This window comes from Salmo trutta, chromosome 13, assembly GCF_901001165.1.
Source record: "Salmo trutta chromosome 13, fSalTru1.1, whole genome shotgun sequence".
NCBI lineage: Eukaryota > Metazoa > Chordata > Actinopteri > Salmoniformes > Salmonidae > Salmo > Salmo trutta.
In genome coordinates, this window is record NC_042969.1 from 47,991,579 (window position 1) to 48,015,443 (window position 23,865).

Below are 23,865 nucleotides of genomic sequence, written 5' to 3' on the forward strand. Positions count from 1 at the left end.
TCAATTCGTCGGGGTATTGACTCTACAAGGTATCGAAAGCGTTCCACAGCGATGCTGGCCAATGTTGACCCCAATGCTTCCCACAGTTGTGTCAAATTGGCTGGATGTCCTTTGGGTGGTGGACCATTCTTGAAACGCACAGGAAACTGTTGAGTGTGAAAAACCCAGCAGCGTTGTAGTTCTTTCCCATTCATCCTCAATGGCACATACACAATCCATATCTCTAGGCTTAAAAATCCTTTGTTAACCGGTCTACTCCCCTGCATCTACACTGATTTGAAGTGGATTTAACAGGTGACAGCAATAAGGGATCATCGCTTTCACCTGGTCAATGTCATGGAAAGAGCAGGTGTTCTGAATGTTTTGTACCCTCAGTGTATATTGTGTGAATTTGTTGCCGTTGTATTTAGATAACAGTATAGAAATTGATGCTAATTTAATGTATGTTGTTGAAGAGCAAGTTACTTCTATCTATTCTATTACAGTAGCTTCAATGTTGTTTATCTTTTGTCAATGTGATTTTCTTGGGACCAAATTTTCATGAATCCCAATTCACAATGGAAGATCACCTGAGTATTTGTAAATAGTCTGGGGTTGAGAGAGAATGCCACTCACTTTGAACATAATTTACAGCTCAATCACTGATGGTCATGATTTTTCTTTTACATAGGTTTCATTTTGACAAAGGTTTAAAAGTTGATTTGCTTATTTCATTATTCTTAACAAGTTTGTAGCTATACCAAAGTAAAGATTCACAAAGGAAATATTCTCCAAGGAAGGGCTAAAGTTGCAACCTATCAGATTTGATTTCTGTCCAGAGCCAGGCTGTGTTGGATCTAGTGCTTACTCAACTGCCTGGCCACTTTCATTTATCATGCAATACTTCCACCCCCTTTTAATGCAATGCATAGCTCATTTTTTCCTTTCAAACTCCGACACATGGATTATTGAAAAAAAAAAACATTTAACTATAGTCAGTGGAACCCTTACCACCATTTGTCATTTCATTAACATCACAATTTATTATAAATGTACATGCGGGCCTTGATTTTCACTTTGATTCCATTCCACACGGAACACTTTGTTCAGATAGGACTAAAATTATCAGCAGTCTGTAGGAAAGTCACATTTTATTCCACATATGATCACTTGTCTGCTATCCGATTCCTATACCTCATCACGTCATTTTACATCTTGAGTAGCCTAATGTGTGTTAAATCATATTCAGTAGTAACTGGCACCTAATTGTTTTGTTTAATTCTCCTGATTATTCTGTCACATGCTGATTCCATGTCTTTGTTCACTTTGTTTGTGTATGACCTCTTCCCAACTGACAAACCAAATGTCCTTTTTTTTTTTTTACCTTCAAACTGGCCATTCTATGGTAACCTATGTGCCTTAGCAAAAAAAATCAATTTAAGCGTTATGTAAAACCAGAATAAAGTCTCAAACATATTTTTCTATGAAAGAGTTGTGTACGCTCTTCGCAAAAAACACCACAGAAGAATAATGCAATTTACCATTCAAAAGTATATTTTGCCTTCCATAAAGACAAGTATTTTGCACTGCACTTTATGGGGGGGTTTAATTCAGCAAAAATCTGAGCAGATTCTAAATATTCAGAAAGAGATGGAAAATTCACTGACACCTATCATGCTCCAAGTACAGTATGTATATTTTCATGTAGCTTTCATGTTTCTCGGCCGTACCAGAGAACATTAATACAAAATGTTTATGCCTGCATCTCACCTTTTCATCGCCATGTACTGATGGGAAAATACGTAAATATTACCAGCGGATGGCGCCACAACCCCATTCTAGATGACAAGTTGACAACTAGACACCACCCGACGACGATAAAGCTGCTGCTACATTCGGAACCAGGCTAGCAGTAATTATATTTTGTTTACTTACTGAGTGTTGGAAACTAACTCACTAATTTAGTTTTGGGTTGGGCAGCAATCTGCAGCACCAGTTGCTGACACTGCAAGGTGGGGGAGTAGGCTATTGAGATTAGATGCTCGAGAGACATTTTTCTGTTGTTGATGAGCCGAGTAGCATGGACACAAAGAACAAAAGATGAAGTGACTGTCACCAGAGGGAGCATGCTGGCCACAAAGGGACAGAAGATTAGATGTCACCGACATGAACGGGCGCAGAAATAAGGTGATGTTACAAAGTAGTTATTTCGCATTGTTCTGTTTGCCAATATTTGATAGCTTGAGGAGGAAGGCTTTCCTTGTCTGTCTTGCTCTCTATCCAAAGCCTGCCTTATCGAACTGATCTTGTACAGTCTAGACGGCTCACCAGGACTCAAATGTATTCACTTTAATGTGTTTTTAGCTCAAATATTCTCATCTTTATAAAGGACTCGGTTTCAAGCTATCTCGTCAGTGTTATCTTCTCTATTTGCTATAGAACCCCAGCGTGGAGGTGTCATAGTACCCATAAAGCCTAGCGGTCAAACAGGGAAATGGTTCCAATCGTTTTTCCACCATTTTTTTCCGTAGGGGATTTTAGAGTAACTTAAGGGCAGTGTTTTGTGTGGACTTACCCCTGCGTGACGCATTGAAAGCTCTCACGGATAAGACTTTTATCAATATTCGGCTCTATTTACTCTGATTCAAAAATGCTAATTAGCATCAAAGTAGACATCGTGCATGTCATCTCTAGCTGACACCTTTGCGAACATGTATTGTGTCAATTTAAGACTTGCACAAGACATTTCACAGAATTGTCAATTTTTAAAGAAATGTAGCCAATTTTTATTAATTACTACATTTAACAAACATTAGTTATTCCAGAGATTGTTACCTTTGCCTTGATTTGGCAGTCTTGTCCAGATCATCATGGCATTTGTAGTTCTTTATGATTGCCACATGAGCAGATAATTAAATCAAATCAAATTTATTTATATAGCCCTTCGTATATCAGCTGAAATCTCAAAGTGCTGTACAGAAACCCAGCCTAAAACCCCAAACAGCAAGCAATGCATGTGAAAGAAGCACGGTGGCTAGGAAAAACTCCCTAGGAAAAACTCCGTAGAAAGGCCAAAAACCTAGGAAGAAACCTAGAGAGGAACCAGGCTATGAGGGGTGGCCAGTCCTCTTCTGGCTGTGCCGGGTGGATATTATAACAGAACATGGTCAAGATGTTAAAATGTTCATAAATGACCAGCATGGTCAAATAATAATAATCATAGTAGTTGTCGAGGGTGCAACAAGCACGTCCGGTGAACAGGTCAGGGTTCCGTAGCCGCAGGCAGAACAGTTGAAACTGGAGCAGCAGCATGGCCAGGTGGACTGGGGACAGCAAGGAGTCATCATGCCAGGTAGTCCCGAGGCATGGTCCTAGGGCTCAGGTCCTCCGAGAGAAAGAAAGAAAGAGGGAAAGAGAGAATTAGAGAGAGCATATTTAAATTCACACAGGACACCGGATAAGACAAGAGAATACTCCAGATGTAACAGACTGGCCCTAGCCCCCCGACACATAAACTACTGCAGCATAAATACTGGAGGCTGAGACAGGAGGGATCAGAAGACACTGTGGCCCCATCCGATGATACCCCCCGGACAGGGCCAAACAGGCAGGATATAACCCCACCCACTTTGCCAAAGCACAGCCCCACACCACTAGAGGGATGTCTACAACCACCAACTTACCGTCCGAAGACAAGGCCGAGTATAGCCCACAAAGATCTCCGCCATGGCACAACCCAAGGGGGGGCGCCAACCCAGACAGGAAGACCACGTCAGTGACTCAACCCACTCAAGTGACGCACCCCTCCCATGGACGGCATGGAAGAACACCAGTAAGTCAGTGACTCAGCCCCTGTAATAGGGTTAGAGGCAGAGAATCCCAGTGGAAAGAGGGGAACCGGCAAGGCAGAGACAGCAAGGGCGGTTCGTTGCTCCAGCCTTTCCGTTCACCTTCACACTCCTGGGCCTGACTATACTTAATCATAGGACCTACTGAAGAGATGAGTCTACAGTAAAGACTTAAAGGTTGAGACTGAGTCTGCGTCTCTCACATGGGTAGGCAGACCATTCCATAAAAATGGAGCTCTATAGGAGAAAGCCCTACCTCCAGCCGTTTGCTTAGAAATTCTAGGGACAATTAGAAGGCCTGCGTCTTGTGACTGTAGCGTACGTGTAGGTATGTACGGCAGGACCAAATCGGAAAGATAGGTAGGAGCAAGCCCATGTAATGCTTTGGCATTTCATTTTGGGGGGATGAATACAGGTGAATATATTGATAAGTCAGCTTGTCCTAAAGAGATTTGCATGGTTATCAAAACGTCACGTCAGGGTAAGCCTACATGAAATACAGCCCTTATTGTAAGTGTTTATAAAATCCCCTATGGGAAAAATTTGTGGTGGGGAAAAACGATTGGAACCATTTCCCCGTTTGACCGCTAGGTTTTATGGGTATCATGACTCATACTGTGGTACTCTATACTAGCAAGCCAGCTGCTCTCTCACCTTCTGCACTGATGTCAAAACAGCTGAACAGGGGAAAATATAGCTAGCTTTCTAAATAGTACGCCAAATTCATATTAATAATAAACATTTACATTTGGATATTATTTTTTATTACATAATGTACATAAAGGTGTATGAAAAAAGAATAAATAGATACACTAGCTTGCTTTGACAGTTTAGTGGCAGTGCAACCTGATCTCAGAGCATTTCATATAATTTTCTAAAATCTTAGACACTCAATTTAGTATGATTTATTTTGTGTTTTTATTTATTTTACTTATTTAATTTGGCAAGTCAGTTAAGAACAAATTATTATTTACAATGGCGGCCTACCAAACCCTAACCCGGACGACACTGGGCCAATTGTGTGCCTCTCTGGGACTCCCAATCACGGCCGGTTGTGATACTGCCTGGAATTGAACCAGTCTGTAGTGACGCCTCTAACACTGATATGCGGTGCCTTAGACCGCTGCGCCACTCGGGAGCCCATGATGCAGTTGAAGTCGGAAGTTTACATACACTTAAGTTGGAGTTATTAAAACTAGTTTTTCAACTACTCCACAACTTACTTGTTAACAAACTATAGATTTGGCAAGTCGGTTAAGACATCTACTTTGCATGACACAAGTAATTTTTCCAACAATTGTTTACAGACAGATTATTTCACTTAACTCAATGTATCACAAGTCCAGTGGGTCAGAAGTTTACATACGCTAAATTGACTGTACCTTTAAACAGCTTGGACAATTCCAGAAAATGATGTCATGGCTTTAGAAGCTTCTGATAGGCTAATTGACATGTACCTGTGGATGTATTTCAAGGCCTACCTTCAAACTCAGTGCCTCTTTGCTTGACATCATGGGAAAACCAAAAGAAATCAGCCAAGACCACAGAAAAAAAATTGTAGACCAATTTCCAAACGTCTGAAGGTGCCATGTTCATCTGTACAAACAATAGTACGCAAGTATAAACACATTGGGACCACGCAGCCGTCATACCGCTCAGGAAGGAGACGCGTTCTCTCTCCTGGAGATGAACGTACTTTGATGCGGAAAGTGTAAATCAATCCCAGATCAACAGCAAAGGACCTTGTGAAGATGCTGGAGGAAACTGGTACACGAGTCCTATATCGACATAACCTAAAAGGCCGCTCAGCAAGGAAGAAGCCACTGCTCCAAAACCGGCATTAAAATGCCAGACTACAGTTTGCAACTGCACATTGGGGACAAAAATCACACTTTTTGGAGAAATGTCTCTGGTCTGATGAAACAAAAATAGGACTGTTTGGCCATAATGACCATCGTTATGTTTGGAGGAAAAAGGGGGATGCTTGCAAGCGGAAGAACATCATCCCAACCGTGAAGCACGGGGGTGGCAGCCTCATGTTGTGGGAGTGCTTTGCTGCAGGAGGGACTGGTGCACTTCACAAAATAGATGGTATCATGAGGATGGAAAATTACGTGGATATATTGAAGCAACATCTCAAGACATCAGTCAGGAAGTTAAAGCTTGGTCGCAAATGGGTCTTGCAAATGGACAATTACCCCAAGCACACTGCCACTCCAATACCTTGACTTTGTTGTCCTTAAACCATTTTGTCACAACTTTGGAAATCACAAAACCCTGACCTCAATCCTATAGAAGATTTGTGGGCAGAACTGAAAAAGCGTGTGCGAGCAAGGGGTACTACAAACCCGACTCAGTTACACCAGCTCTGTCAGGAGGAATGGGCCAAAATTCACCCAACTTATTGTGGAAGGCTACCCAAACCTTTTGACCCAAGTTAAACAATTTTAAGGCAATGCTACCAAATACTAATTGAGTGTATGTAAACTTCTGACCCACTGGGAATGTGATGAAAGAAATAAAAGCTGAAATAAATCATTCTGACATTTCACATTCTTAAAATAAAGTGCTGATCCTAACTGACCTAAGACAGGGAATTTTTACTAGGATTAAATGTCAGGAATTGTGAAAAACTGCGTTTAAATGTATTTGGCTAAGGTCTATGTAAACTTCCGACTTCAACTGTATGATGGTATGTATTAATTTGTCAATGTCGATCATCCATTTCGTATGGTATGTTACGAATTTGCTCAACATACGTTACCGGTCAAAGGTTTTAGAACACCTACTCATTCAAGGGTTTTTCTTTATTTGTACTATTTTCTACAATGTTGAATAATAATGAAGACATCAAAACTATGAAATAACACATATGTAATCATGTAGTAACCAGGAAAGTGTTAAACAAATCGAAATATATTTTATATTTGAGATTATTGAAATAGCCACCTTTTGCCTTGATGACAGCTTTGCACACTCTTGGTATTCTCTCAACCTGCTTCACCTGGAATGCTTTTCCAACAGTATTGAAGGAGTTCCCACAAATGCTGAGCACTTGTTGGCTGCTTTTTCTTAACTCTGCGGTCCGACTCATCCCAAACTGTCTCAATTTGGTTGAGGTAGGGGGGTGGTGGAGGCCAGGTCATCTAATGCAGCACTCCATCATTCTCCTTCTTGGACCAGATGGGATGGCTTATCGCTGCAGAATGCTATGGTAGCCACGCTGGTTAAGTGTGCCTTCAATTCTAAATAAATCGCAGACAGTGTCACCAGCAAAGCACCCCCACAACATCACACCTCCTCCTCCATGCTTTACGGTGGGAAATACACATGCTGAGATCATCCGTTCACCCACCCCGCGTCTCACAAAGACACGGCAGTTGGAACCCAAAATCTCATATTTGGACTACAGACCAAAGGACAAATTTCCACCGGTCTAATGTTTGTTGTTTGTTTTTCAAGTCTCTTCTTCTTATTGGTGTCCTTTAGTAGTGGTTTCTTTGCAGTAATTCAACCATGAAGGCCTGATTCACATAGTCTTTTCTGAACAGTTGACGTTGACATGTGTCTGTTACTTGAACTCTGTGAAGCATTTATTCGGGCGGCAATTTCTGTCTGGTAACTCTAATGAACTCATCCTCTGCAGCAGAGGTAACTGGGTCTTCGTTTCCTGTGGCGGTCTTCATGAGAGCTAGGCTAGAGGTTAGGGTTTATGTTAGGGGAAGGGTTAGCTAAAAGGGTTAGGGTTAAGGGAAGGTTTAGATAACATGCTAAGTAGTTGAAAAGTTGCTGAAATTCTAAAGTTGTCCATGATGAGATTCAAACACGCAACCTTTGGGTTGCCAGACGTTTGCGTTATACGCCCACCCATCCATCCATCCATCCCGACCAACCACCCTCCTATTGTTTTTGCCTTAAATAACCTTCTGTCTTATGTAACCATACCAAACACAACATACACTATATATACAAAAGTGTGTGGACACCCCTTCATATTAGTGGATTCCGCTATTTCAGCCACACCTGTTGCTGACAAATGTATAAAATCGAGCACACAGCCATGCAATCTCCATAGACAAACATTTGTAGTAGAATGGCCTTACTGAAGAGCTCATTGACTTTCAATGTGGCACCATCATAGCATGCCACCTTTCCAACAAGTCAAATTTCTGCACTGCTAGAGCTGCCCCGGTCAACTGTAAGTGCTGTTATTGTGAAGTGGAAACGTCTAGGAGCAACAACGGCTCAGCCGCGACGTGGTAGGCCACACAAGCTCACAGAACGGGGCCGCTGAGTGCTGAAGCACACAACGGTAGAAACCGTTTGTCCTCATTTGCAACACTCACTGCAGAGTTCCAAATTGCCTCTGGAAGCAACGTCAGCACATTAACTGTTCTTTGGGAATTTTATGAAAGGGTTTTCCATGGCCGAGGAGCCGCACACAAGCCTAAGATCACCATGCACAATGCCATTGGACTCTGGAGCAGTGGAAACGCATTTTCTGGAGTGATGCATCACGCTTCACCATCTTGCAGTCCGACAGACTAATCTGGGTTTGGCAGATGCCAGGAGGACGCTACCTGCCCAAACGCATAGTGCCAACTGTAAAGTTTGGTGGTAGAGGAAAAATGGTATGGGGCTGTTTTCATGGTTCGGGCTATGCGCCTTAGTTCCAGTGAAGGGAAATCTTAACTCTACAGCATACTATGACATTCTAGCCGATTCTGTGCTTCCAACTTTGTGGCAACAGTTTGGAGAAGGCTCTTTCCTGTTTCTGCATGACAATGCCCCTGTGCACATAGCGGGGTCTATACAGAAATGGTTTGTTGAGATCTGTGTGGAAGAACTTGACTGGCCTGCACAGAGCCCTGACCTCAACCCCATCGAACACCTTTAGGAAGAATTGGAACGCCGACTGCGAACCAGGCCTAATCGCCCAACATCAGTGCCCGACTTTACTAATGCTCTTGTGGCTGAATGGAAGCAAGTCCCCGCAGCAATATTCCGACATCTAAAGCCTTCCCAGAAGAGTGGAGGCTGTTATTGCAGCAAAGGGGGTCCTACTCCATATTAATTGATTTCGTATGTGCACATACTTTTGGTCGTGTAGTGTATCATACTAATTTGAGTGTCCCAGATTTTTATTTACTATGTTATGTCTTGTGTATGAGACCAGGATATGCAGCCCCACCGCCCCAGACACAATTACTTTTGGACTTGTTTTGAAACTCCCTAAAGTGTACTATCATGAAATTTCTCCTTACCAACGAGGGTGTATCATGGTCTCATTTCCCAATAAAAACACGAGACTGGCCAGAACACTACAGCTGCTCAGTTCAGATAAACATTGTTTATCAGTTGCTTTGAATTTTAACAAGGGTTCATTGAAAGGTAATGTATTTCCGTATTGCACTTATGTTTTTTTGTGTTTAGCTGAGGGATGACATCATTGGCTGTCGGCGTGGTCCTATGTCTAACAGGCTGGATCACTCTCTACACACTACTGTGTAACACCAATGGCAGCCATGGTTCTGAGTGGAACTGTAGGCTGGTCACACTGCTCCATGGAATCCTGGCAGTCTGTATAACAGCATACATAGGCTATGTGGAAGGACCTTGGCCCTTCACACATCCAGGTAAGATGCTCACTATCTAATCCCACGTAGTGCTGCTCCTGTACCGCCTTTCTGTAAAAGGTGAAGTTGGTATAAGAGCAATTTTTGGGGGGGGGGATCAGTATACTTTGTGTGTTTATGTTGCTAACCATAAATAGTGTTTACAATAACGTTGTGATCTTGATTCCAGGCACAAAGAACACCCCTCTTCAGATCAGTGCTATGGTCATTAGCCTGGGCTACTTCATCTTCGATATGGGCTGGTGTGTTTATTTCCGCACAGAGGGCCCGGTGATGCTGGCCCACCACACCATGAGCATCCTGGGTATCTTGTTGACTCTGAGCTTGGGGGAATCAGGCATCGAGTCCTGCGCCGTAATCTTTGCTAGCGAGATCACCAACCCCTTGCTGCAAGCTCGCTGGTTCCTGAGACAGTTGGGTCGCTATGAGAGCCTGACAGGGGAGGTGGTGGATGTTCTGTTCGTGGTGCTATTTGTGTTCATGCGCATAGTGGTTGGCGGGAGGATGTTGTACTGCGAGCTCATCTCCCCACGGCCCAGGTTAATTATAAAGTGTGGGGGAGTTGCCATGTACGTGCTATCCTGGGTGTTCATGGTGGACATTGGTCGTTTTACCTACCGCAAGAGTCAATCCAAATACAGACGCTGGAGAGACCAACACAGATTGGCAGCAGTTAACGGACATGTCGGAAAGACAGACTGAAAGACTTCCTGATCATTAGAAGATGAATAAAAACATCCAATGTTTATACTAATAGACCTTTAACAAATGATTAACTACCAATGGTTGTGTATGATTATTGGGGAATAGTCTTTGGTATTCAGCTTACACTTGTACATTTTTGTGCTCCGTTCAGAAAAAACAAGATGCTCAGTTTAGACATACTGTTCATCAGTCACTTTGGGTTAATAAACTGGGTGGTTCGAGCCCTGAATGCTGATTGGCTGACAGCCGTGGTATATCAGACTGTATGCCACGGGTATGACAAAACCATTTATTTTTACTGCTCTAATTACGTTGGTAAGCAGTTTATAATAGCAATAAGGCACCTTAGGGGTTTGTGATATTTGGCCAATATACCACGGCTAAGGGCTGTGTCCAGGCACTCCGTGTTGCGTCATTCGTAAGAACAGCCCTTAGCCGTGGTATATATGCCATATACCACACCTCCTCGGGCCTTATTGCTTAATTATAACAGGTTCATTGGAAGGTAATTTAGGGCCTTCAAAGTATTCACAACCTTTTTCCTCATTTTGTTCAAGTAAAATTCTATTTCTCACATGCTTCGATGAAAACAGGTGTAGACTAACAGTGAAATGCTGACTTACGGATCCATTTCCAACAATGCAGAGTTAATGATAAGATACAAAATGTAATAAAAAATGTAATATTAACACAAGGAACAAATACACAGTGAATAACGAGTAAAAATAACATGGCTATATTAGCAAGTAGAAAACAACATGACTGTATGAAGGGAGTACCAGTACCGAGTCGATGTGCATGGATACGAGGTAATTGAGGTAGCTATGTACTGTACATATAGGTAGGGGTAAAGTGGCTAGGCAACAGGATAGATAGACAGTAGCAGCAGCGTGTGTGTTGTCTTACAGCCTGAATTTAAAACTTGATTCAATTGAGATTTTTGGTCACTGGCCTACACACAATAACCCGTTATGTCAAAGTGGAATTGTTAGAAATTTTTACTAATTAATTATAAATGAAAAGCTGTAATGTCTTGAGCAGTGGTGGAAAAACTACCCAATTGTCATACTTGAGTAAAAGTAAATATACCTCAATAGAAAATGACTCAAGTAGAAGTGAACGTCACCCATTAAAATACTACTTCAGTAAAAGTCTAAAAGCATTTGGATTTAAATATAGTTTAGTATCAAAAGTAAATGTAATTGGAAAAAATATACTTAAGAATCAAAAGTAAAAGTATAAATAATTTCAAATTGCTTATATTAAGCAAACCAGACTGCACAATTTTTTTTGTTTTTTTTTCATTTAAGGATAGCCAGGGGCACACTCCAACACTCAGACATAATTTACAAATGAAGCATTTGTGTTTAGTGTGTCCACCAGATGAGAGGCAGTAGGGATGACCAGGGATGTTCTGTTGTCAAGTGTGTGAATTTGACAATTTTCCTGTTCTGCTAAGCATTCAGAATGTAATGTGTAATTTTGGGTGTCAGGGAAAATGTATGGAGTAAAAAGTACATTATTGTCTTTAGGAATGTAGTTAAGTAAAAGTTGTGAGAAATATAAATTGTAATGTACAGATACCCCAAAAAACGACTTAAGTAGTACTTTAAAGTATTTTTACTTAAGTACTTTACACCACTGGTAATGAGTCAATAAGTATTCAACACTTTTGTTATGGCAAGCCTGAATAAGTTCAGGAGTAAAAATGTGTGCAATAATAGTTGTTAACATATATTTTTTTTAATGACTACCTCATCTCTGTAACCCACACATAAAAATATTTGTGAGGTTTTGACAGTCGAGCAGTGAATTTCAAACACGGATTCAACCACAAAGACCAGGGAGGTTTTCCAATGCCTCGCAAAAAAGGGCACCGATTTGAGCATGGTGAAGTTATTCAATACACTTTGGATGTTGTATCAATACACCCAATCACTAAAAAGATACAGGCGTCCTTCCTAACTCAGTTGCCAGAGAGGACGGAAACCGCTCAGGGATTTCACCATGAGATCAATAATGACTTTAAACAGTTAGAGTTTAATGGCTATGATAGGAGAAAACAACATTGTAGTTACGCCACAATACTAACCTAATTGACAGAGTGAAAAGAAGGAAGCCTGTACAGAATTTAAAATATTTAAAACATGCATCCTGTTTGCAACAAGGCACTAAAGTAATACTGCAAAAAATGTGGCAAAGCAAATAGGTTTGGGGCAAATTCAATACAACACTTTACTGTGTACCACTCTTCATATTGTAAAGGATGGGGGTGGCTGCATCATGTTATTGGTATGCTTGTAACCGCTAAGAACTTGGAGTTTTTCACAATAAAAAAATAAATGGAGTTAAGCACAGGCAAAATCCCTGAGGAAAAACTGGTTGTCTGTTTTCCACCAGACACTGGGCAATGAATTCACCTTTTAGCAGGACAATGACCTTAAACTGGCTAAATCTACACTGAAGCTGTTTACCAAGAAGACAGTGAGTGGCTGAGTTACAGTTTTGACATAAATCTGCTTGAAAATCTATGGTAAGACCTAAAAATGGTTGTCTTGAAGAAATTTGAAAGGAATAATGGACAAATGTTGCACAATCCAGGTGTGGACAGCTCTTAGAGACTTACCCAGAAAGACTGACTGTAATCGCTGCCAAAGGTGATCCTAACATGAACTGAATACTTATCTAATCAAGATATATTTGTTTTGTTTTTCATAAATGTTTTACAAATGTTAGAATTTGTCTTGCACTTTGACATTAGAGTATTTTGTGTAGATATTTGACAAAAAAACAATACAATTAAATCAATTTTAATCCCACGTTTTAACACTACAAAATGTGGAAAAGGTCAAGGGGTGTGAATACCTTTTTGAAGGCACTGTATTTCTATATTGCAATTTTACAGAACATTTACTGAACATAAAATGTAGGCTAATCGGACTTACTTGCACAAATCTTGAGCATAGCTGATATTGTTTGTGATGGTAGAAAATGAAGGGGTCATGCAATCTTATGAAACTTCTACAGTGTATTTGTGTGTGTGTGTGTGTTGGTCATTAAGTGGTATTTGTTTTGTTTTTGTGTATTTAGCTGAGGGATGACATCGCTGCCTATTGGCGTGGTCCTCTGCCTAACAGGCTGGATCACTCTCTACAAACTACTGTGTAATAACAATGAAAGCCGTGGCTTTGAGTGGAACTGTAGGCTGGTCACACTGCTCCATGGCATCCTGGCGGTCTGCATAACAGCATACATAGGCTATGTGGAAGGACCTTGGCCCTTCACACATCCAGGTAAGATGCTCACTATTTAATTGCACTGAAACAGTGTAATCGTTTCCATGTAGAGTGCTGCTTCTATACAACCATTCTCTAAAGGTGGTTAAATTGGTATATAGGGGTCATTCCATTTCATATAGCAAGCCATGATACCACCATCTCATATTGTTCTGAAATCATTTCTGTAGTTAGACACAGGTAAGATTAGCATTTTTGTAAAAAATAAAATAAATATTTAGATATAATTTGATCTGAGAAATTAAGCTAATTGATTGCATCTAAATTGGCTTCATATAATATTCAATAAATGTAGTACCTTACATCCGATTTGGACCAAAGTTTTTTCTAACAATGCGTAAGACATAAGGAATACAAAGAAATTGTTAAAAGCCACCCACGGACCTCCACGCCAATCCCAACCCAACAACAAGTATACAGAATCAGTTTTCTATTTCTGACAAGTAGTATGGATCTGCGGCACGGAGTATTGTTTCTTCATCTTATGTAATGAATTCTCAGTGAATTTGGTGCTTTTTTTTCTGTTCAGAGAAATTAGTCATTAAAGTTGTTTGGTTTATGTCCCATCCTACATCCTGATACCAGGTTCTGACCACTAGATGGTACTGTTCCAGGACTATATAAAGACTTATGCTTGTACACTAATTGCAATATACACTGAGTGTACAAAACATTAGGAACACCTTCCTAATATTGAGTTGCACCTCCTTTTGCCCTCAGAACAGCCTCAATTCGCTGGGGCATAGACTCTACAAGGTGTCGAAAGCGTTCCACAGGGATGCTGGCCCACATTGACTCCAATGCTTCCCACAGTTGTCAAGTTGGCTGGATGTCTTTTGGGTGGTGGACCATTCTGAATGCACATGGGAAACTGTTCCGCGTGAAAACCCGGAAGCGTTGCAGTTCTTGACAGACTCAAACCGCCAGGCACCTACTACCATACCCCATTCAACGGCACTTAAATCCTTTGTCTTTCCCATTCACCCTCTGAATGGCACACATACAAAATCCATGTCTCAGTTGTTTCAAGGCTTAAAAATCCTTCTTTAACCTGTCTCCTCTCCTTCATTTACACTGATTGAAGTAGATTTAACAGGCAACATCAATAAGAGATTATAGTTTTCAAATGGATTCACCTGGTCAGTCTATGTCATGGGACACAGTGTGTACATGTAAACAGGGGTAATAGTGACCGGTAACAGGACAAATACTAATAGTAATGGCAATCAATAATCAATGGACAGCAGCGTAATGGAGTAATACATCAAATCAATAATAATTATAGCAGGACCGTAGGTTGTGTCTGTTGTTAGACCTGTAGATGGGCATAGATAGAGTCAGTGTGGATAGTCTGTGGGAGAGGGAGAGCAGTAGAGGGGTTAGAATCTGTTTAGAAGTCTGTTGGTCTGAGCCTTGACACACCGGTACAGCCTGCTGGACGGGAACATGGAGAACAGTCCATGTCTCGGATGGTTAAAGTCTTTGGCAGTTTTTTTTTCTTTCTCAGAAACCGGCTGACCATCCATAACTGCCTCTGCATGGCTTTCCGGTCGCGGGCGGGGAAGTTGCCATACCAGAGAGTAATACAACCTGTCTGGAGGCTCTCAATGGTGCAGCTGTAAAAGTTTCTGAGAATCTGAGGGGTATGCCAAATTGTTTCAGCCTCCTAACGGATAAGAGGTGTTGCCGTGCCTTTTTCACAACGTTCTGGTGTGAGAAGACCATGTTAAGTCTTCAGTGATGTGGACACAGAGGAACTTGAAGCTCTTGAACTCTCGCCTATTTCCTGTAATCCACAATCAGCTCCTTGGTCTTGCTAACATTGGGGGAGAGGTTTGTTGTCCTGGCAACACACTGGCAATTCTCTGACCTCATTCCTGTAGGCTTTCTCATCTCCGTTGGTGATCAGGCCTACAACCGTTGTGTCGTCAGCAAACTTTATGATGGAGTTGAAGATGTGCGTGGCCACATAGTCGTGGATAAACAGAGTACAGGAGGGGGCTAAGCAAACACACCTAGGGGGCCCTCGTGTTCAGAGTCAGCGTAGCGGAGGTGTTGTTGCCTACTCTAACCACCTGGAGTCAGCCCGTCAGGAGGTCCATCCAGTTGCATAGGGAGGTGTTCAGTCCCAGGGTCCCGAGCTTGGTGACGAGCTTGGAGGGCATTATGGTGTTTGAATTCTGAGCTGTAGTCGATGAACAACATTCTCAAATAGGTATTCCTCTTTTCCAGGTAGGAGAGGGCCGTGTGGAGTGCAATTGAGATTGCATTGTCTGTAGATCTGTTGGGGCGTTATGCAAATTGGAGTGGGTTTCAGGTGTCTGGGATGATGGAGTTGATATTTGCCATGACCAGCCTTTCAAAGCACTTCATGATTACAGATCTTAGTGCTATATGCACATGGCAGTAGTCATTGTGGCAGGTAGCTTTAGAGTTCTTGGGGACAAGAGTGATGGTAGTCAGCTTGAGACGTGGGGATTACAGACTAGGACAAGGAGAGGTTGAAAATGACCGTGACGATGCCTGCAAGCTGGTCTGCACATGCTCTGAGAACAGCCTTGCGAATGTTGACCAGATTAAAAACTTATTCACGTAGGCCTAGGAGAGCGAGATCACCAATTCCTCTGGGACGGCGGAGGCCCTCATGCACAGCTCTGTGTTGTTTTTGTCGAAGCGTGCATAAAATGTAATGAGTTCGCTTATGAAGGCGGGAGTCTTGACCCCGACGCTCTACGGAGCAGAGGTGATGCTTAGTGTTGCTAGCTATTCTCTCAAAGCCGACACCGAGGCACCAGCTCGAAGCATCGAAGCAGAATTTGAGCACACTGAGACATTTTCTTGGAACGCACTTCTTTTGTGTATACAATTGTGTGAAAATCCGTTCCTTGCACACAGATTCAGTGATGTATTCAGGATGTCATTCCACCCATGTCAGCAGTGTGAGAAACAGCTCCTAGCCTCGGATGACCACACTCTTTGCCTTCTTTGCTTGGGAGCTGAACATGCTCAAGCTGCTGCACAGAGTAGCAGAAATTCACTCCGAGAGCATTGATATCTCGACTTGAGAGCTTTGTGGACGGGACCTCCGGACTGTCATCAGATGAATCTGCCACACAGATCATTGATCGTAGACCTTCCTCTGCAGATAATTCCAAATGCTCCAGGTCAAATAACAGGTCTCACTCCCCTCGTGATCCACTGCCCAATTAACGCCATCGCTCATCCTCGCCTGGGCACAAATCTCATTGCACTGAGCTGCGCAAGGAGATTGTCACTGGGCAGTCGCATGGCAAACATGGAGTCCACCCTCGAGCACATCCTGGACAGACTTCCTCTGTCGGTACCAAACTCAACCCCTCCTCTGAACAGAGTGTGGTTGTTGAATCTGATGACACTGATGTACTGCCCACAAGAGCTTCCTACTCTTGTGCCACAGACAATGATCACTCTGATGATGGTATGCACCGTGGCTCTAGCATCATCCAGTCCCAGCCTGTTGGCCTGGCAGTAGCAATGCTCTTTTTCAGCCATCTATTTTCTTTGTTTGAGGGGTGAAAAATCCACTTGTAACTTAAGTCTCGCTGGATTGATTGCTTTCATTTTACTCCTGCGACTCTTGCTTCTGCCTGTTGTTTTTTTCCTGTTAACGTTACGACCGTGGAAATGTTTGTAATGACCTGTCAAACACACCCCGGTGATGGCTGAAATGGGCTCAATGAAATACATTGTCTTTCCGTTGCATCTATAAGAATGCTAAAGCTTCATCTGGTATTTATACTTTCATCACAAGAAATAGAAGAAAGATAACTTTATTTTGATGGGTGTTAATTTTTTGTGTAATTGAAAAAGTTATAATTTGCTACAAATTAGATGTACTTAAATTAAAGCAAATTCCCGAAAATGAACACTTATAGTGAGTGATATTAAGTCTGATCTCGCAAACGATGTAAAGTATGTATAGATAGATGTACATTTTTAATCCGAGTGTATCCTGCTATTGGCACACTTGTTGAATTATGCAACAGAACGTGACCACATCACCAACAAATTATCATGGTCCAAACACACCAAGACAGTCGTAAAGAGAGCATGACAAAACCTATTCCCCCTCAGGAGACTGAAAAGATTTGGCATGCGTCCTCAGATCCTCAAGTTAAACAGCTGCACCATTGGGAGCATCCTGACTGGTTGCATCACTGCCTGGTATGGCAACTGCTCGGCCTCCGACCGCAAGGCACTACAGAGGGTAGTGCGTACGGCCTAGTACATCACTTGGGCCAAGCTTCCTGGCATCCAGGACCTCTATACCAGGCGGTGTCAGAGGAAGTCCCTAAAAATTGTCAAAGACTCCAGCCACTCTAGTCATAGACCGTTCTCTCTGCTACCACACGGCAAGCAGTCCAAAAGGCTTCTTAACAGCTTCTACCCCCAAGCCATAAGGCTCCTGAACAGCTAATCAAATGGCTACCCAGACAATTTTTTACTTAACACTTATTTTTCTTAAAACTGCATTGTTGGTTAAGGGCTTGTAAGTTAGCATTTCACATTTTCATGGTTGCAGCCCTGTTCCACCCCTTTATCTTAATGTATTCATATATGCAAATACACCTAGTGTATTTATGCAAATGAGGTGCATAAATATATATTTTAACATAAAATATCAAAGAAAAACCTGATACCATTAGAAAATGTATGACCGCATTCTAAGAAAAACATTTGACAAATTGAATACCTGAATTCCCACCAAAATCCCTGAACTCCATTAATTATTTGTCCATAAAAGTAAAATGTTTAATGTGCTATAATTCACTCAATACCTGATGGACTAACAATTTGGAGTATCTTCATCCATTGTCCAACTGTTGCAATTATTAGAAATGTTTTTAAACCTTTTAACAATTTTTGATGACCGTTGCTACTGGCAGTGACACTTGACCCCAAAATTATCCTTTGAAATCTTTGAGAAGCCAAGCGGGAACCTCAACATGGAGCACGCCCCTTTCTGCCATGGTGTCCACATTCAAGTTTGATGAATTCAGTTCTTCAAAGACTGAGAAATGCCTCCTGTTCAAAGACTTTGTGCGTGAGCTCCAATGCACATGGAACACGCCAAGTCGAAGAACCCTTTCCATGCCAAGCAAATCACTTGGCTACAGTTCATGGTACAGACGAGAATGGTTTTGGCCATTTCCCCCGTATGGACAAATCATTTGCTTGACCTGTTCTGCCTGCTTCTCTCCGTCACAGTTCAGACCAAGAGCTGCCTAACAAACGATGCAAGGCATTTGATCGCGTCCTACGCAGGACACATGACAGCACCGCTTCAGCCGCTAGGCTTGGCCATTCAGCAGCAATACTGGCCTTCAGTCAGAAGTAGCTGCAGACTATAATACTAAGACCATGAAAGAACTGTCTACAGTGACAGATCTGCTCATCCAGTGCCTTCAGAGCAAGGCTCATATAGTTGGGAAAACTTTGGCCGCACTGTGTGCTGTACAGCACCACCTATGGTTAGTGAAGCCCAAGCTCCCCGACAAAGAGAAAGTTCCACTCTTAGGTATACCCATATCACCTGGCCAGGAGCGGCCCAAGTGTCTAAAGGAGGACAGAGAAGCACATGTATATGTGTCAGCCAGCAAACCATTTCTCCTGTCCCAGGCCCCCAACTGGGATGCCAAAAAAACAGGCTCAGACAGGCTGCACCTGCTCATTGGTGGAGGAACGTACGTTCTCAGTCCTACCGAAGAGTTTCTAGAGAGCAATACAATGGTGGTGCGTAGCACTTCAAACTCCCGGTGGAGTTCTCCTAAGCGCAGTTCACAACCAGATGACTTTGATTACAGACATATTCCTACAGGGATGGGGAGCAGTCTTGAACCATTAAGGGGTTCATGGTGTATAGTCGGCACCATAAACAACAGCTCACATCAATGTTCTGGAGCTCAAGACGGTTCACCTTGCATTCCAGCACTTCCTCCCAACATGTACTGATACGGACAGACAACATGACAGTGGTTGCATACATCAACTGCCAGGGCGGACTGAGGTCAATGATACTACACCAGGTAGCAAGGGAGCTACTGCTTTGGGCAAACACACTACTACATCCCTCAAAGCAATACACCTGCCGGGGCCAATCTGTTCACCCTGCGAGACTCAAACATTGTCCTATGTGGTTCTCCATAAAGGGTCCAGCAGGCCCACTCAGGGTCAATGCCCTATAACACTGATGGCCGAGGGGGCTGCTCTATGCGTTTCCACCAATTCCCTCGCTCCCTCAGGTCTTGAGGAAGATAATTATTGAGAACAAGTCAGTTCTACTTGTGGCTCCACATTGGCCACAGGGTCACTGGTTTTCAGACCTTGTACAGCTGACAACCTCCCAACCATGAGAACTCCATCTTCAAGGGGACCTCCTGTCACAAGTGAAGGGTAAGCTTTCACACCCCAAACCCAGCCTACTGACGTTGTGGGTGTGGCACCTGAATGTGACCACCTTGTAGCTGCAGGATTACCCTCCTTGGTAATTGATATAATACAGGCAGTAAGGGTATCCTTTACATCAAGACTCTATTCCTACAAGTGGAAGTGGTGTATTGCCCATGCAGAATCGCCTTTTTCCTGCCCAATTTATGACATTTTGACTTTTCTCCAGAAGCTTATTGCTGCAGGGAAGTCCCTATCTACATTGAATGTGTGTATGACAGCCTCCCCACTTCTCACAGGAGTGTTGTGAGTTGTATACACTTTGCAGGGTTAGGGCATTGAGTGACTATCTTGCTGCAACAAGATTTATTATTTAACATAACAGCTTTTTGTGTGTTATGGGGAGAACACCTAAGGTCTGCCTCGAAGCAGAGACTGGCTCTTTGGATTACCAATGCAGAGTCAAAATCGTACATTGCAGCAGGTACACCAACTCCAGATGGCATGGTAGCACACTCCACCAGGGGTATGGCCACCTCATGGGCCTAGTTCAGAGGGGCCTCCCTGGAATCAACACCCATGACTTTCATGAGGTGCTACAGACCCAATCTTATGTCCACACCAGCAGTGGGGTCTGTGATTCTGGACACGGCACGCTCTCTCAACCCAGATAAGTGAGCATACTTTGAACCTTGTACATACTTATCAACCATCAGTGAGATGAATGTTCTATACAAAGGGCTTCACCTCTTGGTGCTGTTACACCTAATTGAAGCCTGTCATGTTTAACTTTAAGCTTTCAGCTTATTTGTGTTTGCAGTTGTATACTACAGTTGACATTTTAATCCACACTGTTGGGTTAATATTTTCTGTTACAATTAATCAACCCTTTGACTAATTGAATCAGGTGTGGCAGTTTAGGGTTAAAACAAAAATGTGAATCGTCTGGGGGGGCCTGAGGAGAGCTTTGGGAAACCCTGCTGTGGTGGATACAATGACTTCCTAGGGGCTCATCTGGACTAAGGTTTAATGGTGAGGTATCCCACTCTGTTGCTGAACCACCTGTTTGGTACAGCAACGCCTTTACGAAAAAGAAAGAGAATGTTATGGATTTAGCCCTGGTTCTCTGAGTAGAGTAACGGATCGCCAAGCTTTCATGTCGTTCCTCCACCTCTGTGGAATTCAAGTCAAGTAATTGACAGTGTGTCACGTCACACCACCTTTTATAGTGACAAGTCACGTGGATACAGTAAGGGAATGGCGTGACTGTAAACATATTTTATACCTCATTGCGTGAAGGGGAAGGAGTTCCCATAGGTCATTTGTCGACCCGTTAATCTACTCGAGAACTAAGTTTACATCCATAAATCAATGTTCTTTATGTAGAGTTTCTTGCCTAGTATACAGTAATTTTATGTGTGTATGACAATGTTACTAACCATGAAGAGTGTTTATAATAATGTTGTGGTCTTGATTCCAGGCACAAAGAACACCCCTCTTCAGATCAGTGCTATGGTCATTAGCCTGGGTTACTTCATCTTCGATATGGGCTGGTGTGTGTACTTCCGCACAGAGGGCCCGGTGATGCTGGTCCACCACACCATGAGCATCCTGGGTATCTTGTTGACCCTGAGCTTGGGAGAATCAGGCATCGAGTCCTGCGCCGTAATCTTTGCTAGCGAGATCACCAACCCCTTGCTGCAAGCTCGCTGGTTCCTGAGACAGTTGGGTCGCTATGAGAGCCTGACAGGGGAGGTGGTGGATGTTCTGTTCGTGGTGCTATTTGTGTTCATGCGCATAGTGGTTGGCGGGAGGATGTTGTACTGCGAGCTCATCTCCCCACGGCCCAGGTTAATTATAAAGTGTGGGGGAGTTGCCATGTACGTGCTATCCTGGGTGTTCATGGTGGACATTGGTCGTTTTACCTACCGCAAGAGTCAATCCAAATACAGACGCTGGAGAGACCAACACAGATTGGCAGCAGTTAACGGACATGTCGGAAAGACAGACTGAAAGACTTCCTTATCATTAGAAGATTAATAAAAACATCCTATGTTTATACTAATAGACAACCTTTATACATTTAATGGTTGTGTAAGCATGGGGTTAAAGTCAACCCATTCTTTAGACCTATATGGTTATATGGGAATATTTGTTGGTATTTAGCTAACACTTGTAAAAAAAAAAAATAATTAAACAAGTGCAAGTGAATGTTGCAAAAGCATCTTCAAAAATGTACAACTGTAGCAAAAACAATTGTGACAGTTTGTCTTTTGAAACCAAAGGACCTAGTGCCAATATGATGAACAGATGTATTTCACAACCTATTTACAATTAACTGTAACCTAATAGTATGTTCTTCTAACCTTGTATCCAGCAATAAGTTGACTATTGGGAAATAGACACATAACATTCCCTAATCCTCATAGGTTAGGCCACACTTTTTTGAGGCAGTGAAATTGAACCGAAACTGTTTCTATCCTTTTGCAGTATTTTGTTGTATGCAGTAGTTTTTCTGCAGAAATTCTACTTTTTATAAATATTTTGCAATGTTTTCAGTCAAATTTTTCTAATTTGAATTGTAGTACAATTTATAAGCCATTTAAAAACGTTCCATTTAGTTTTTAGGAAGATGTTTATTAATGCTCGCTGAGATTGCGGTGTTTTAGATAGATATAGATAGATATCAATATATATCTAACATAAAACTCAGTAAAAAGCTACATGTTTCTTGTGATAACTGTCTTTCCATTTAGCTACAATAAGGGTTTTTCATTAAAGTGCACAGCAACAAATCCGTAACGATCAGTAACACGTGGAACAAAGTAATTGTGTACATACTGTAATAGTATGTTTTTTGTGCTATTTCATTGCTTGATTGGATGTATATTAGTCATTGTAAATTAGTTTAAAATACCAATTGGTAAACAACAATTTGTGCTAAATGTTGTGTGCATGGTATTGCTTAAAATGTTCCAGTATGATGCCAAGTCACATTTCCCAATATTGTATGCATTCATATTTGAAATTCACTACTTTTCGATGAAATATTTCAATCTGGTGCCTAAATAGTTAGACAATGGGGAATGGTATGTCAACATTCACCACCCCTGTGTCTTAGTTAAAAATACCAATGGGTAAACGATGATTTGTGCTAAATGTTTGTGCACTGTATTGCTTAAAATGTTCCAGTATGATGCTAGAAGGTCACGTTTCCCAATATTGTATGCTTTCATATTTGAAATGAACTACTTTTATATGAAATATTTAAATATGGTGCCTAAATAGTTACAGTATGTGGAATGGTATGTCAACATTCACTACCATTGTGTCTGTGATAAGGGAGAATAATATGTGTGCCTTTGTGACTTTATACGTGTTCAAATGTAATGTTTACTTTTGTGTGTTCAATAAATACCCTGAATACAGAGCTGGTATAGAAATATGTGCTGTAAGATATTACATATATATGGCCTATATAGTATAAAATATTTATTAGAAAAATTTGAAATTATACTTCTTCTTTTTTTACTCAGGGAACTACTACTTTGCCACTTGTTAGAATTTACTTTAAATTAGTTATGTTAATTGTATTACAACATCTTTAAAGGTATACTAGCCTACATTGCTTTCAAAAAATGTGTGTAGCCTTGTCCCGTACTGTAGGGTAGACTTATTGCGCTATAGCCATCACAGAGTGCTCTGTGCTTGAAGTATTCAAATTGTCCACATGGTGGCATTTGTAAATCAAAAATCCTCCAAAATACTGTACTAGAGTGCTCAACCAAAAATGTTACGTTTGAACACGTTTTGCTGTCAAATGCCATAACCATTTAACACTGTTAAGTGTTATGATTTATGATTGTTATAGCAGGAAATGATTGTACTTTTATTAACTGGTCATTTTAATGGGATAGTTCACCCACAAATTAAAGTTTGTCAGAAGTTGTCTGACCCCAAAAGGTGAGTCCTGAT

General features: G+C 41.9%; 2 protein-coding genes across 3 annotated transcripts; both read left to right on the plus strand.

Annotated features, from left to right (window-relative positions):
* The first annotated feature begins 143 nt into the window (after positions 1-143).
* Positions 144-23,852, plus strand: LOC115205892 (transmembrane protein 136). 2 transcript variants are annotated; one of them, XM_029772313.1, is made up of 3 exons: positions 144-1,891; positions 13,259-13,461; positions 21,371-23,852. In XM_029772313.1, exons 2-3 carry the CDS (start codon positions 13,266-13,268, stop codon positions 21,901-21,903), a joined length of 729 nt encoding a protein of 242 aa, XP_029628173.1. In that variant the 5' UTR covers positions 144-1,891; positions 13,259-13,265; the 3' UTR covers positions 21,904-23,852. The 2 variants fall into 2 exon arrangements, with proteins under 2 accessions (XP_029628173.1, XP_029628172.1); XM_029772312.1 differs by lacking the exon at positions 144-1,891 and having other exon boundaries at positions 12,962-13,461.
* On the plus strand, positions 1,833-10,389 carry LOC115205891 (transmembrane protein 136). Its single transcript, XM_029772311.1, has 3 exons — positions 1,833-2,166; positions 9,261-9,463; positions 9,633-10,389. The coding sequence occupies exons 2-3, from the start codon at positions 9,268-9,270 to the stop codon at positions 10,163-10,165; spliced, it is 729 nt and encodes a 242-aa protein (XP_029628171.1). The 5' UTR covers positions 1,833-2,166; positions 9,261-9,267; the 3' UTR covers positions 10,166-10,389.
* Positions 23,853-23,865: the final 13 nt, after the last annotated feature.

Coding starts and splice junctions, on each gene's coding strand:
- LOC115205891 (XM_029772311.1), top strand. CDS start 9,268: ATGACATCATTGGCTGTCGGCGTGGTCCTATGTCTAACAGGCTGGATC. Junction 9,464..9,632: donor TTGGCCCTTCACACATCCAG/GTAAGATGCTCA, acceptor TCTTGATTCCAG/GCACAAAGAACACCCCTCTT.
- LOC115205892 (XM_029772313.1), top strand. CDS start 13,266: ATGACATCGCTGCCTATTGGCGTGGTCCTCTGCCTAACAGGCTGGATC. Junction 13,462..21,370: donor TTGGCCCTTCACACATCCAG/GTAAGATGCTCA, acceptor TCTTGATTCCAG/GCACAAAGAACACCCCTCTT.